This window comes from Ranitomeya variabilis, chromosome 4, assembly GCF_051348905.1.
Source record: "Ranitomeya variabilis isolate aRanVar5 chromosome 4, aRanVar5.hap1, whole genome shotgun sequence".
Classification (NCBI taxonomy): domain Eukaryota; kingdom Metazoa; phylum Chordata; class Amphibia; order Anura; family Dendrobatidae; genus Ranitomeya; species Ranitomeya variabilis.
The window spans coordinates 691,954,243-691,970,384 of NC_135235.1; the positions used below are offsets into that span (position 1 = coordinate 691,954,243).

Genomic DNA, 16,142 nt, shown 5'->3' on the forward strand with positions numbered 1-16,142 from the left:
GCTCGTGTGGTGGACAATTTGGCGTTGTCTCAGGAGGCGGCTCAACGTTTTGCTAACCGTCGTCGGTGTGTTGGTTCACGGCTTCGGGTTTGGGATCTGGTCTGGTTGTCTTCCCGTCATGTTCCTATGAAGGTTTCTTCTCCTAAATTTAAGCCTCGGTTTATTGGTCCTTATAGGATTTCTGAGATTATTAATCCGGTGTCCTTTCGATTGGCGCTTCCTGCCTCTTTTGCTATCCATAATGTCTTCCATAGATCTTTATTGCGGAAATATGTGGTACCCGTTGTTCCCTCTGTGGATCCTCCGGCCCCTGTGTTGGTTGATGGGGAATTGGAGTATGTGGTTGAGAAGATTTTGGATTATCGTTTTTCGAGGCGGAAGCTTCAGTATCTTGTCAAGTGGAAGGGTTATGGCCAGGAGGATAATTCCTGGGTTTTTGCCTCTGATGTCCATGCTGCTGATTTGGTTCATGCCTTTCATCTGACTCGTCCTGATCGACCTGGGGGCTCTGGTGAGGGTTCGGTGACCCCTCCTCAAGGGGGGGGGTACTGTTGTGAATTCTACTTCTGGGCTCCCTCCGGTGGTTGTAGATGGTAATGCGGTTGTCTCCGGGTCCCAGCCCTGGTCAGGTGTATCTGCTGATTGCAGCTCTGACTGGGGTATTTAGGTTTGCAGGATTCATTAGTCCTTGCCAGTTGTTCAGAGGTTCTTTACCTCTGTCTGGTTACTCCTGCCTTGCTACCATATCAGCAAAGATAAGTTTCTGGTTTTGTTTTGTTGCACACATGCTGTGTGCTTAATAATGTATTGCTATTCATTTGTTTCTTCTTGTCCAGCTTAGATTGTCAGTATATTTTAAGTCTTGTTGGATTCTCTCGAGTTGCAGATATACTTTCCTCGTCTTTAGTTAGATGTGGAATTTTTGTATTATCTGCTGTGGATATTTTTGAAAGGGTTTTTTTACTGACCGCTCAGTATTCTGTCCTATCCTTTTCTATCTAGCTAGAGTGGCCTCTTTTGCTAAATCTTGTTTCTGCCTGCGTGTGTCATTCCTCTCGTACTCACAGTCAATATTTGTGGGGGGCTGCCTATCCTTTGGGGTTCTGCTCTGAGGCTAGATAGTATTTCTATTTCCATCTTTAGGGGTATTTAGTCCTCCGGCTGTGTCGAGGTGTCTAGGGCTGGTAGGCACACCCCACGGCTACTTCTAGTTGCGGTGTTAAGTTCAGGTATTGCGGTCAGTATAGTTTCCACCTTCTCCAGAGAAAGTTACATGTTGCTCCAAGGTCACCGGATCATAACACATTGCACTTGTGCCATGATATATCTCTAAGCTGTGCATGGCTGATGGCTGTAATATACATTTATTCACGCCTGCAGGAGATGTGTTGGCATGGCTGGAGCCCTGGTTTCATGGATTCACTCCACATCATAAATTCCTTTGTTTTCGATCCTAAGGAATTCAGATTACTGCACAATCTCTCCTGAAACGGGCAGCACTAATACTTTCTCTTCTCTTCTGGTCAGAACTCTTTTTAGCTCTGTAACTCCCTGATAGTCTTTAGCAAAAGGTCTCCATTACCTCTTCCAAATGCCCGAAATCTAAATTCAAGACACTTCGGCTCTGCCTTATTATAAAACGTTATGTTCGACTATCTAATATTTCTTCATTTGATAGAAAATATTGACCCTTACGATAGTTTAGATTGCCAAGAGCCAACGAACCCCAAAGAGGTTTCACCACTAGTTACTCATTTTTTTACTGATGAAGATGGTTAAGTTTGATCATTCCAGTAGATGTGTTATTGAATATGGTCACAGATTTTGACTACAGTAGTTGGTGCCCAAAATATTCTGATTTACGGTAACCACTTCCTGCAGCCAGTTTTGTCAGGCCCCATTTTTCAAATCTGTGTCACTTTATGTGATAACTTTGGAATTCTTCACGAAATATAAGCTCCAATTTTTTAATTTTCACAAATGGTAAATAGCAAAAAGATGAATCTCACAAATTATTTTCCAACTTCCCTTGAATCTGACAATACCTTATATACAGTTATACACTACTGTCTGGACCCATGGCAGGGTTAAGAAGGGAAGGAACGCCTTTTAGCTGTTTGATTGCAGATCTTGCAGAAATAATTTGCAGACACAATGTATTGGAAGAGCTGTTCGTGATCACCTGGCAGCTCAAAAGATGGCCAGTATGAACAGTCTTGGTGCTATCTACTCCATTTTCCTGATGCCAGGGATTGTCTTGCTCCCCACCCTTTAACCGCATTACATTGATCTGGATTTACACAGAGACCCCTATGCTTGGCACTCATTGTTACCTGTTGTACTGTGGAGTGAGATGACAAGAAGAATAGTCATGTAGTAGGGTCACAACCAGGAAGGCAGAGAAAATACAAAATCAGAAGACTCAAGAATACTCCGTAAACGAGCAGGGGGTCACAACAGGAAACGAAAAAAATAAACAAACCTGGAGCTTGGCACAGAGGACTGAAACAGAGGAGAACAAGGCTGTATGTGGCAGGTTCCAGAAATTTGCTTCAAGCTTTAGTAGAGTGTGGTGCTTTCCTATTGGCTGAAGTAGGTAGCAGATTACACCAGCTGAACAGCACGCTAATCCATAAACGTAGACTGAATGGTATTACTTTTCCCAAGCACCATAATCTTAGTGGCTGGACAGAGCCTGTGCCTCCCAGAGCTGCGGGTTCTGACGTCTCCTCCATTACCAGCAACACCTGCAAAATGAATAAGGCTACTTTCACACTAGTCCGTCGGTACGGGCCATCGCAAACCGTCGGCCCGACGTACCGACAGACAGTGTGTTATTGTAGCACAACCTGGGCAGTGGATGCAGTTTTATAACGCATCCGCTGCCCATTGTGAGTTTCGGGGAGGAGGGGGCGGAGTTTCGGCCGCGCATGTGCGGTCAAAAATGGCGGACTCGACGCACAAAAAAAGTTACATGGAACTTTTTTGTGCCGACACGATGCATTCGTCCCACGACGGATGAGCTGTGTGGCAAGCCGTCGCAATGCTTCACTAATGATTTAACCAAATCATGGTTAAATCTTCATGTTTAAAGTGCCATGGTAGTTTAAATTAAGACTTTGGGTGGTTATATAATGCTTCACTAATGTAAGTCTATGGAGAAAAAACGCATCCTGAGAGCAACTTTGCAGGATGCGTTTTTTCTACATAACGATGCATTGCGACGTCCGTCACACAACGCTAGTGTGAAAGTAGCCTAAGGCTGCACTTGGTGACAGAAGAAGATGTCGCAGGAGCAGATCCCAAAGGAGATGGGACACACCATTTGCAGAAGCCCTAGTATGACAAAATGGCAGAAAACTAGAGCAGTAGAAATCTTCATAAAGTGACTAAATTTGGGACATTATAACCCTCGGGGAATTAATCTATAGGAGTAGTGACTATTTTGATTCCACAGGCACTTTCTGGAAATTAGCACACAGTGGATGTTGAATTGAATATTGCAAATATACCATTTTATTACCCATAGTGCCCAGATTGTGCTTCGGGAGACACACACTGCAAGGTTCAGAATCGAGGGGGAGATTTGACTTTGAGAGAAGAGTTATTGCTGGATTGGTTTAAGGGAGCCATATTGGTTTTTAAGAGCCTTTGAGCCACTAATAATGTGGAAACCTTTATTTGTCTAGTCACCTTCCACGACGGCATACAGAGGTTGCCTCTTTGCCCTGATGGGGGACAGGAAACACATAGAGGTTAAAAGGCCCTCTCACCTCCCACTTGCCAGTGTCTTTCCTGTCCCCATGGGGCAGGGAGAGGTCTCCGTGTGCTGTGGTGGCCGGCGACTGCAGTACCTTGTTTGACAGGCAGAGCCTGTATTTCCGTGCAGCAAGTGGTCACTCCTCACCTCCTCCAGGCTGCTCCCATCGTCCCCTGTTGGGTGACCTCGGGACCCCCTCCTGGCCTTCCCGCACCCCCAAAAGGGCAAAGCAGGCCAGAGATCCTGACCGGGGGCCTCCCTGAGCTCCCCGGTCTTCTCCCACTCCATATGTGTGGCTCGGTGTACCGGAAGTGGTGTCAGCACGCGTCACTTCCGGGACTTTGTGTTCTAGTGGAGCACATCTGAACTTCCATCCAGGAACAGTGCTTGGTGTTCGTAGACGCCGCACCACCTGCACATGGACCCAGGAGGGGGAGGGGGAAACAACCCACTCTGGGGGGCCGGCTATCGACCGCCATAAAACCTGCCCGAAGTCACCACAGAGGTAAGACTATCCTTCAGCATGGAAGGCAATTCATGTCCTGCATCTGCAGAGCCCAGCTCTGCCCCTGCCACAGTAAGTGTACGAAGGGATGGGGTCCTCAGGTAGATAATTTAGGGGGTCCTTCTTGTCTGACACCTCTCTCCCTCTCGATCCAGGGAAACAAGTCTACCCCCAAAGCCACTATTAGGAAAAAGTACTCCATTTGTAATATAAAGCTACCCTCGCTATGGGATAAAAAGCTCTGCCAGTCATGCATCGACAAAGTAGTCAGAGCAGAGCAACCCTCCCTTTTGGAAGAGATTCGCTGTCTGGTCAAGCAGGAGGTGCAGTCTTCCCTGGTGGCTTTTACCCCTTCACCCCCACCACCCCCTTCTCCAGGGAAGAAAAGGAAAATACAGGTTGAGGACTCTGAATCAGACCTATCCTACTCATCGTCCTCTGGTAGACGGGTTGAACCCGTGTCACTTAAGGCCTCTGAAGCCAGAAAATATCTCTTTTCCTCGGAGTGGATTGAGGAGCTGGTATCTGCAGTACGCAGCACTATGGGACTGGAAGAGGAATCCGAGCCTCAGTCCATTCAGGACCAGATGTTTTGTGGGCTAAAAATGGGAAAACGTGTAGGGTTCAAGGTGCATGCTAATATACTTGACATGATTTCTCAGGAGTGGGAACTGCCGGAAAAACGCCTCAGCACCCCCTCAGAGATGAAACACAGATTCCCCCTAGAAGGTGATTCTGTTAGATGGGATATTCCCAAAGTCGACGTACAGGGGTCAAGAGTTACGAAAAGAACCGCACTCCCATTTGAAGATTCTTTGCAATTGCAGGATCCCTTGAAGGATCCAATGGACAGAAAAATAGTGAGTCTCTTGAAGAAGTCCTGGGAGACATCTACGGTTGCTTTAAAGGCTAATACTGCTTCCACCTGGGTAGCTAGAGCCCTCTCCGGCTGGTTAGAGGAACTAGAAACTCATATATCCCAGGGTACCTCCAGGGGTGAACTGTTAGACTCACTGCCTAGCCTCCTAAGGGCTACTAGGTTTTTAGGGGATGCTTCCATGGAATCCATCAGAGTTGCCGCCAGGTCACTTGTGCAATCCAACTCGGCTAGGAGAGCTCTCTGGCTCAAGATGTGGCCTGGTGACATCACCTTCAAAGCCAAGTTATGGCCATACCCTTTAAAGGAGAATGTCTTTGGGCCTTCCCTAGACGAGATCCTAGAAAAGGCCACCGATAAGAAAAGCCCTCCCGGAACAAAAAAACCCTAAAAAAACCTTTTTTTTCATGCCGCACAGCCTCAAACCTCCCAGAGGGGGAAGGGCAAGTCCGGGAGATGGAGCTATGCAGAAGGTGGGAGGAAGAATATTCTCATCCCCCAGCAACAGCAGTCCCAACAAGCCAAGAAGAGAAACGATGACTTCACGCTGGTGTGGGGGGGACTCTCAAGATATGTACATCAGTGGCAGAACATCACCAGTTGTCACTGGGTCCTCAATCTTATCAAGGAGGGCCTATTAATAGAGTTCATCTCCTCCCCTGCACGGGGTCTGAAAGTCACTTCCCTTCCAACCCCACAGATCAAACAGCGCTGCTAGTACTGTAGGTCTGAGAGACCTTGTAAGATCAAACGTGATCTCCCAGGTTCCAGAGTCGGAATGGGGTCTGGGCCACTACTCTCAACTGTTTCTGGTAGCCAAACCCTCAGGCGAGGCCTGTATCATTATAAATCTTAAGGGACTGAACCAACATATAAGATACCGCAGATTCAAGATGGAATCTGTAAGGTCAGCCATTCTGTTGATTGGGCCTCACTTCTTTGTCAACCATCGACTTGAAAGATGCCTACTTCCATATTCCAATCCACCCGAGACACAGAAAATATCTCAGGTTTGCGGTACAGGAAGGTCGGCAGGTGGAACACTATCAGTTCAATGTCCTTCTGTTTGGCATCTCCTCAGCGCCAAGAATCTTCTCCAAGGTAATGGCAGAAGTAGTATCCTCTATCTGGAGTCGAGGCATCTGTATATTGCCTTACTTGGACGACTTGCTGATGGTAGCCTCCACCAAGACAGCCCTGGAATCTTGTGTATCAAAGACCCTCGATATTTTAACATCTCTGGGGTGGATCCTGAACCTGAAAAAGTCTCAGCTACTGCCCTCCAAAACTAGGAAATTCCTAGGAGTACTCCTGAACAGGGCTGTGGAGTCGGAGTTAGTTTTGGTTGGAGTCGGAGTCGATAGAAATGTACCGACTCCGACTCCAGCTTTAAAAAAAATTTATTAATATTTCATAATTGAACTTTCATATGAATTTTATAAATGTTACTCAAATATATGTTCTATCAAACTATGAACAACAGTGATAAGCAGTTCTGCTGGAGATAGAGACATTTCTTACTTCTTGTGTGTCTGTTCTCCACTGCCCTTATCTAATCTTATACTTGGATAACCTCATGCTGCCCCAACCCCCCTACTTACAATGTATGAAACTGAAAGTGAAAATGTGTTGCAAATTCTTAGTAGTAAAGCTCCTCCTCTAGACTAGATGTTTACTAGGTGTGCGTCTTCCAAGCATCTCACAGCTGCTACTCAGAAGAGGAAGACTGTAAGAAGTATTATCCTTTCAACAAACTTTGCATCAGTTAACTGTGAGTACATGAGGAATAACAGTATTACTGACCACTATATCAGTTGTACGACCTGGCAATAATTTTGTACAATTGTTTTTAGGAAAAACAATTGTCATTTGGATTGTGAATGCAGAATTAAAAACCTGAGAATGTCAAAGAAGCGTCACATTAAATCAGCTGTATTTGAACATTTTACCATCACTCAAGATAGAAAACATTATGTCTGTCAGTGTATGACAAATGATCCAGACGAAAACAAATGCTGTGAAGCCAAGATCAGTGCATATTCAGGCAAAGATGAAAATGCTCCTACCAGAGCTTCTAATCTAAAGAGACATTTACAGCGCTTTCATCCAGAAGTACTGAAAGCAGTGGATGAGAAAGACTGCATCCAAACCAATGAACCAGTGCCCAGCTCTTCCAGCCAAACAAAGGAGCAGAGAACTTTGCAGCCATCAGTTGCAAGATATTTTGTCAGTGACAAAGTTACTGTGACAATGACAGTAGATACATTTAAAAAACAGATCATAGAGCTTGTAAAGGATAGTGTGCCTATTTCATTATTTTCATGAGCCTATTTCATTATTTTCATGACCAGCTTTTATGTGTCTGAATGGGGAAATGGTCGCAAGCTTGGTGTTTCTCTGGAGAGAGAGAATATTAGAAAATTAGTAATCGAAGAAGCTTTTAAACAAAAGGAAAAACTTAAAAAACTCTCAAAGGACGCTTTCTGTTGCTTAAAATGGATGCCTGCACACGTCAGAGTGAACTATTTTGCCATCAATGTCCGATTTGTTTGTGACAAAAATGAAATAGTTACCAAGACATTGGCTGTAAAAGACACCAAAGCTCATCACACCAGTGAGTTTCTCCATGTCTTGGTGGAAAAGGTTCTGCAAGACTATGAACTTAAAAAAGAGCAAGTTCTTTCTGTCGTAACTGACAATGCTTCAAATATGATAAGTACTATTAAGCTAATGAATGAAAGTAATGATGGTAACCAGCAGCTAGAAGAACATTCTGGGTCCGCAGACACAGAAATGTTTGAAATAGAGGAACACAGTATTGTAACTGAGGAGCAAACTGAAGTTGCTTCAGATGAACAGCAACATGATAGTTTAGATGATCTTGTTGAAACTGTCAATACGTTCTTTCATTCATCACATGCGCTGTGTTGTGCATACGCTACATTTGGCTATAAGAGACAGTCTGCAAGAAGGACATGCTGCTGCACTGATTGGCAAGGTGAGAAAATTGGCTACTGTTGCCATAACCCCTAAAGTTGACTCAACTTTGAAGAGACGTGCTGAAAAGGGGCAATTATTGATTAAGCCACACGATGGGGCAGTACTTACTTAATGATTCAGCGCTTGGTTGAACTGAAAACCTTTCTTGTAGACATGGCTAACCCTCAACTGACGCTAAATGAAAGTCAGTGGAATCAGGTGACTGAGCTGGAAAAATTGCTAGAGCACCCATTTACAGTGACTAAAATACAAGCAGAGGACTTAACTCCAGGTATTTTCTTAAAGGAGTGGAAGAACCTGATGTTTCGCCTGTCCCAAAGAGGAGGGTTAATTGCAAGTGGCATTGCTACATCACTGAAATGGAGAGAGGAGCTACTATTACAAAATAACATTCTTTTGGCAGCTGTTTATGTAGACCCAATGCATCGGATTCTTCTAGATGATCAACAGCTAACTAAAGGAAAAGAAGCTCTGTTTGAAATAGCAGTAAGGATGAAAGGGTTGCAGAACAGTCAGGAGGAACAAGAAGAATTTGGTCATCCTGCCACATCTTCACCCTCATCAACTGATGAAGAATTTAATTTCGAAAAATATTTTGATCACAAGGACCGTGCAAAGCGTTCCCACATAGAAGAGTCATCCCCATCAAAGAACACAGCCAGTACATTTCAGCAGAATTTTTCATGTGCACTAAAAGAAATTGAGAAATGTCACCGTTCATCAAAAATAACAGTGCAACAAGCGATTCCTCTGTATCCTGACATTGTCAGAGATGTTGCCCGAGTGGTTACTGCTTTGCCACCAACCCAAGTTAGTGTAGAGAGGTTGTTCTCTGCTCTCAAAATAATTAGATCAGATTTGAGGGCATCCATGAAGGAGGATCTGACAGAGGCAATACTTTTTCTGAGGACAAATTTATAGATTTCTTCTTAACTGCATAACAGTGTTTATTACATATTTACTTACAAGAGTTTAGAAAAGTTTATAAAAGTTATTTGCTATATTCTAATTGTATTCTAATAAATATAGTTTTTGCTCTAAGTGGTCTGATTACTTATATGATGGTGAGAAACTGAATAAGCACGATGTTAATATTTTACAACAGTAAATTTATTGTTACGAATTGGCCATTTATGAAGGAGTCAGAGCCGGTGTCAGAACCTGATAAAATCCAAGAGTCGGAGTCGCAACTGTGGCTTACCGACTCCACAGCCCTGCTCCTGAAATCTACAAAACAGATGTCTTTCCTTCCAGAAGACCACCATCTGACCTTAATAACCAAGGTCAAGAGGTTCAGAGACATGAGGTCCCCTACACTCCGAGAAGGCATGTCGCTCTTGGGCTGGCTCCATGAAAGCCTGCATCCAATCGGTAACCTGGGCTCAGGCCCACTCCAGAGTCCTTCAAGCTCATATTTTAGGGAACTGGAACATCCCAGTTCTCTAAACAGAAAGCTACACACGCCGGGTTCGAGTAAGAGCCTCTGGCATGGTGGATAAATTCCAGAAACCTCCACAGAGGTGTGAGCTGGACTCAGGTCCCGCTAACTACAATTACATCAGATGCCAGCAGAAGGGGCTGGGGAGCCATGATAAACAATATCCCTTTCCAAGGACTCTGGGACCAGACAACAAGCGTGAAGTCGTCCAATTTCAGAGAGTTAAAAACTGTAGAGGAAGCCCTTCTGGCAGCAGGTCGCCAGATCGCTGGACAACACATCTGAATATATTCGGACAACATGACTGAAGTTGCTCATATCAAGCATCAAGGCAGTACAATGTTCAACAACCTAAAAAGTATTTCCGCTTGAATATTCTGCAGGGGTGAAAAACACCCACTGTCGCTGACAGCAGTTCATTTGAAAGGCTCTTCCAACACCCAGGCAGACTTTGAGTCGCCAAGACATCCAGCCGGGGGAATGGAGCTCTAAAAGTCGGAGCTTCAAAATAGTGGTAGACCGGTGGGGCCTACCAGAAATAGATCTTTTTGCATCTCGCCAAAACACGCAGGTCGAAGACTTCTTCTCCCTAAACCCCAAAGACCATTCCTGGGGAGTAGATGCTTTGACCCAGAATTGGGACTTACACTTGGCCTATGCTTTCCCACCAGTTCCAATTCTGGCGAAGGTTCTACGGAAAATCCGAGAAGAGCGGACCGCAACTATCTTGATAGCCCCGTTATGGTCAAGAAGAAGTTGGTTCAACCTGATAATTGATCTACCGGTGGACGGCGAGTAGAAAACGACCTCCTCTCACAGGGGCCCATTTATCACTTGGATCCTCAGAAGTGGAACCAAGCGGCTTGGTTACTGAGGCCCAGGTAATGAGAGCCAAAGGGCTGTCGGACCCAATAACAGCTACTCTACAAAAGTCCAGAAAGCCAGTAACAAACGCTATCTACAATAAGGTCTGGAAAAAAATTTAATCCTTCTGCCTCCCTAACCTACTAGATCCCCTTAGCCTAAATGTGTCACAAATTCTAGATTTTCTACAAAAGGGCTTAGAGATCAGCCTTAGGCCTAGCACCCTAAAGGTCCAGGTCTCAACATTGGCCCTCAGAATGAACCCTAAGAGACAGCTGGTGGTTCCCTCATGGGATCTTAACTTGGTGCTACAAGGGCTTACAGGTCCACCATTTGAACCTTTGTCTTCCTGTTCTCCTCAAAATCTTACTTACAAAACGGTTTTCCTGGTGGCTATAATCACGGCTAGTAGGGTAGGGGAACTACAAACCCTATCGATAAGGGAGCCCTATTTGTCAATTAGAGACGATTCCATAGTCCTTCATCTTGACCCTTCTTTTCTTCCAAAGGTAGTCTCTGAATTTCAGCATTCCCAGGAAATCGTCCTACCATCTTTTTGCCAAAATCCAGTAAACTTGAAGGAGGAAAAATTCCACACCTCGAAGTCTGATGTATTGTTCTACATTACTTAGAACAAACCAGCTCTTGCAGAATCTTGCAGATCTGTTTGTCCAACTGTCTGGTCAAGATCTAGTCTTTGGCTGGAAAGTACTCCAGGCCGTTGTCCCACCCTAGCGCCAAATTAGTTGGTATTCCTCCATATGGCGTCGTGGAAGGTGACTAGAGAAAATAGAATTAGACTTACCGGTAATTCGGTTTCTAGGAACCTTCCTCGACAGCGCTAATTTCCTCCCTATCTTCCTGGATAAAAATCTGGGATTCAGAAGGTAAACCGCTGCTATGGTTTTCAGTTATAAGTCACTGGGAGGTGGGAGGGTCTTTTAATCTCTTTGTGTTTCCTGTCCCCCATCAGGGCAAAGAGGCAACCTCTATATGCCGTCGTGGAAGGTTCCTAGAAACCAAATTACTGGTAAGTCTAATTCTATTTTTTTCCATTGACAGATGATAGACCAGAGTAGATACTTGTTTTTTGTTAGATGAGTAGAAGTTTTTATTGGTATTATTTTTACCTACCGTATTTTCCGGCGTATAAGATGACCCCCCAACTTTTCCAGTTAAAATATAAAATCTTCTTAAAAGTCCGGGGTCGTCTTATACACCGTATGTCGTCTTATAGGGCCGTGACTAATGTGCCTTTTGGGAAGGGGGGGAGTGGTCCTGATGACAACGAGGGGGCGTCTCACAGGAAAGTGAATATCCCCCATTACCTGATCGTAGCGCTGCATATCCCCCATTACCTGATCGTAGCGCTGCAGCGTGGGGTCTCTGTGCTGGGAGCGGTGGCTTCTCCGCTTTGTGCCGCGTGGGTGCTGTGGGGCGGCGGTTCCTCTTCTGCAGTGTGGGGCCTCTGTGCTGTGGGGAGGCGGCGTATCTTCATGCATTCGGGGCTCCTCCGGCATCTCATTAAAGCCTGGAGGCCCCGCCGGCAGCTCCATCGGTGTAATGCGGTGGCCTCCGGGAAAATGGCCGCTGCTCAGATTCAGATCTCGTCCCGAGATCTCGGGAGACGAGATCTGAATCTGAGCAGCGGCCATTTTCCCGGAGGCAGCTCAATAGGTGTTATGCGGTGGCCTCCGGGAAAATGGCCGCTGGGGGCGGCGCATGCTCAGACTCAGATCTCGTCCCGAGATCTCGGGACATGAGATCTGAATCTGAGCAGCGGCCATTTTCCCGGAGGCCATCGCATTGTACCGATTGAGCTGCCGGCGGGGCCTCCGGGCTTTAACGAGATGCTGAAGGAGCCCCGACTGCATGAAGATACGCCACCGCCCCACAGCACAGAGGCCCCACACTGCAGAAGAGGAGGAGCCGCCGCCCCACAGCCCAGCCGCCGCCGACCCCACGCTGCAGCGCTACGATCAGGTAATGGGGGATAGTCCACGCACTTTCCTGTGAGACGCCCCCTCGTCGTCATCAGGACCACTCCCCACCCACCATCCACCCACCATATACACCGGTGTACAAGGCGATACCCGGCGTATAAGACGACCCCCGACTTTTAAGAAGATTTTCAGGGGTTAAAAAGTCGTCTTATACGCCGGAAAATACGGTACATAACATTGTTTGGTGGCTTTTTATTCCATATTTGGGAGAAAGAATGAACAAACAATTGAACACCACGCTCTACTGGTTCATCCTATGATGTTTTCTATTAGACTGTGAACTGTCATTGTCTCGGTGAATGATTCAATATTTTACATAACTTACCATTTTTACAAACAGTTTAAGTAGAAATGTTAAAAAATGAAAAATCAAGAATATTTTATTGAAAAATAGGTTTTATTCTTAACAGATGACTGTACGAGGAGATCAGAGGGACAGCTGACATCATCAATTTTTAAATCTGATGATCTTGAGATCCCACAGGATACAATTGAAGTGACTGCCATTACTCCAGATATGCCATCATCTCTTCACAGCAAAGATCTGTCATCTGATCCTTTGAAACAGGTCCTGTCTACTGATTCATTACCAACTACTAAGGAAAATCAAAGTCACAATGTAAACCTTAAAAAACAAACTGCTCTGAAAGCAAAGAAGCCATTTTCACCTTCAGAATATGGAAATGGTTTTCCCCTCGAAAATTCTTTTCTTAAGATTCACACAGCAAGGAATAGATTTTCCTGTTCAGAATGTGGGAAATGTTTTAACCAGAAATCAACCTTGGTTAAGCACCAAAGAACTCACACAGGGGAGAAGCCATTTTCATGTTCAGAATGTGGGAAATGTTTTACACAGAAACCAAACTTTGTAAAGCACCATAGAACTCACACACGGGAGAAGCCTTTTTCCTGTTCAGAATGTGGGAAGTGTTTTAACCAGAAATCAATTTTGATTAACCACCAGAGAACTCACACAGGTGAGAAGCCTTTTTCATGTTCAGAATGTGGGAAATGTTTTAACCAGAAATCACATTTTGTTATGCACCACAGAATTCACACAGGGGAGAAGCCTTTTACATGTTTAGAATGTGGGAAATGGTTTAACCGGAAAACAAATTTGGCTATACACCAGAGAACTCACACGGGGGAGAAGCCTTTTTTCTGTTCAGAATGTGGAAAATGTTTTACAGATTCGTCAAGTCTTATCAGACATCGGAGAACTCACACAGGGGTGAAGCCTTTTTCATGTTTAGAATGTGGGAAATGTTTTAACCGTAAAACCCATCTTGGTAGACACCAGAGAACCCACACAGCGTAGAAGACTTATTCTTGTTCAGAATGTGGGAAATGTTTTGTGATGAAATCATCACTTCTTAGGCACCTGAGCAGTCACACAAGGTAGAAGCCTTTGTCATGTTCAGAATGCCAATGTTGTAGCTGAAAAAAAATGCACCTTCTCAAAGGAGTTGTCATTCCTTATGTTTGACCTCATTAAAATAAAATCAGTCATTCTCACCATTAGGGTTGAAACCCGACTGTCTCGAAAGTCGGATCGTGTGAAATCAGCCGATTATTGTGAAAAGTCGGGGGGGCCGACCGAAACATGAAACCCAATGCAAGTCAATGGGGATTATTTTTTTTCTCTCTCTCTCTCATCAATACATTCCTCGGACTGTGTAAATCGCTACATCCAAAACGGTAAGATGGCGTTCATACCCCTGTGACGCCGCAGAAAGCAAGACAAGACCTATGCAATCACGATGCCCACACTCCTTCATTGGCTGAAAAAATGGCGGTAACAGCGTCATACGAAACGCGACTTTGGCGCGAAGATCGCCGACCGCATGGCCGATCCCAGCGATCACGAAACCCGACTTTGCCAAAAGGCAACGACTTATGAAATTGACCGATCCGTTTCGCTCAACCCTACTCCCCATCCTTGCCAGTGTTGTTCCCAGCGGTGTCAGAACTCGCGTTCCCAGGGCTTATGTGAGGTTGTTACATCACACGAGCCCTGCACCCAATCAAGGCCAGCTTCACTGTTCCGCTTTCAGATGTGTTGAACATCAACAGGAATCCAAGGGTTTGGCTGCTCTCTAATTTCATTTTAATATTCGACTTGGTCAAAGGTGGTGACAGTGATACCATCGCTGATTGGGTGCCGGGCTCACATTGCATAACAACCTCATGTTCACCACGTGCCGACACCTCTGGAAGGGCATCTGTATGGGAGTTTTGTATAATTGTTATTATTTTAACAGGATGAAACCTGAGGAATGAGAAGGGTATATATTTATAGGTTCCTTGTGAAAGTATTTGGCCCCCCTGGAACTTTTCAACCTTTTCCCACATATCATGCTTCAAACATGAAGATGTCAAATGCAAATTTTTGGTGAAGAATCAACAACAAGTGGAACACAATTGTGAAGTTGATCGAAATTTATTGGTTATTTTACATTTTTGTGGAAATTCAAAAACTGAAAAGTGGGGCGTGCAATATTATTCGGGCCCCTTTACTTTCAGTGCAGCTGTCTCACTCCAGAAGTTCATTGTGGATCTCTGAATGATCCAATGTTGTCCTAAATGCCTAATGATGATAAATATAATCCACCTGTGTGTAATCAAGTCTCCGTATAAATGCACCTGCTCTGTGATAGTCTCAGGATTCTGTTTGAAGAATAGAGAGCATCATGAAGACCAAGGAACACAACAGGCAGGTCCGTGATACTGTTGTGGAGAAGCTTAAAGCCGGATTTGGATACAAAAAGATTTTCAAAACTTTAAACATCCCAAGGAGCACTTTGCAAGCGTGCAATATTATTGGGCCAATTTAACTTAAAACTTTGTTGCGCCACCTTTTGCTGTTATTACAGCTGCAAGTCGCTTGGTGTCTCTATCAGTTTTGCACATCGAGAGACTGAAATTCTTGCCCATTCTTCCTTGAGCTCAAGCTCAGTGAGGTTTGATGGAGGTCGTTTGTGAACAGCAGTTTTCAGCTCTTTCCACAGACTCTTGATTGGATAGAGGTCTGGACTTTGGCTTGGCCATTCTAACACCTGGATATGTTTATTTGTGAACCATTCCATTGTAGATATTGCTTTGTTTGGGATCATTGTCTTGTTGGAAGACAAATCTCAGTCTCAGGTCTTTTGCAGACTCCAACAGGTTTTCTTCAAGAATGGTTCTGTATTTGGCTCCATCCATCTTCCCATCAATTATAACCATCTTCCCTGTCCCTGCTGAAGAAAAGCAGGCCCAAACCATGATGCTGCCACCACCATGTTTGACAGTGGGAATTGTGTGTTCAGGGTGATGAGCTGTTGCCTTTATGCCAAACATATCGTTTGGCATTGTTGCCAAAAAGTTTGATTTTGGTTTCATCTGACCAGAGCACCTTCTTCCACATGTTTGGTGTGTCTCCCATTTGGCTTGTTGTAAACTTTAAACAACACTTTTTATGAATATCTTTGAGAAATGGCTTTCTTCTTGCCACTCTTCCATAAAGGCCACATTTGTGCAGTGTACGACTGATTGTTGTCCTATGGACAGACTGTCCCACCTCAGCTGTAGATCTCTGCAGTTCATCCAGAGTGATCATGGGCCTCTTGGCTGCATCTCTGATAAGTCTTCTCCTTGTTTGAGATGAAAGATTAGAGGGACGGCCCGGTCTTGGTAGATTTGCAGTGGTATGATAC

At 44.8% G+C, this 16,142-nt stretch overlaps 1 protein-coding gene across 1 annotated transcript in view; it reads left to right on the forward strand.

Annotated features, from left to right (window-relative positions):
• Positions 1-16,142, forward strand: part of LOC143767626 (uncharacterized) — a 498,682-nt gene that overhangs the window by 196,337 nt on the left and 286,203 nt on the right. The window contains exon 13 of the mRNA XM_077256061.1: positions 12,858-13,015. Coding sequence (XP_077112176.1) covers positions 12,858-13,015 — 158 coding nt within the window. The remainder of the gene's footprint in view (positions 1-12,857; positions 13,016-16,142) is intronic.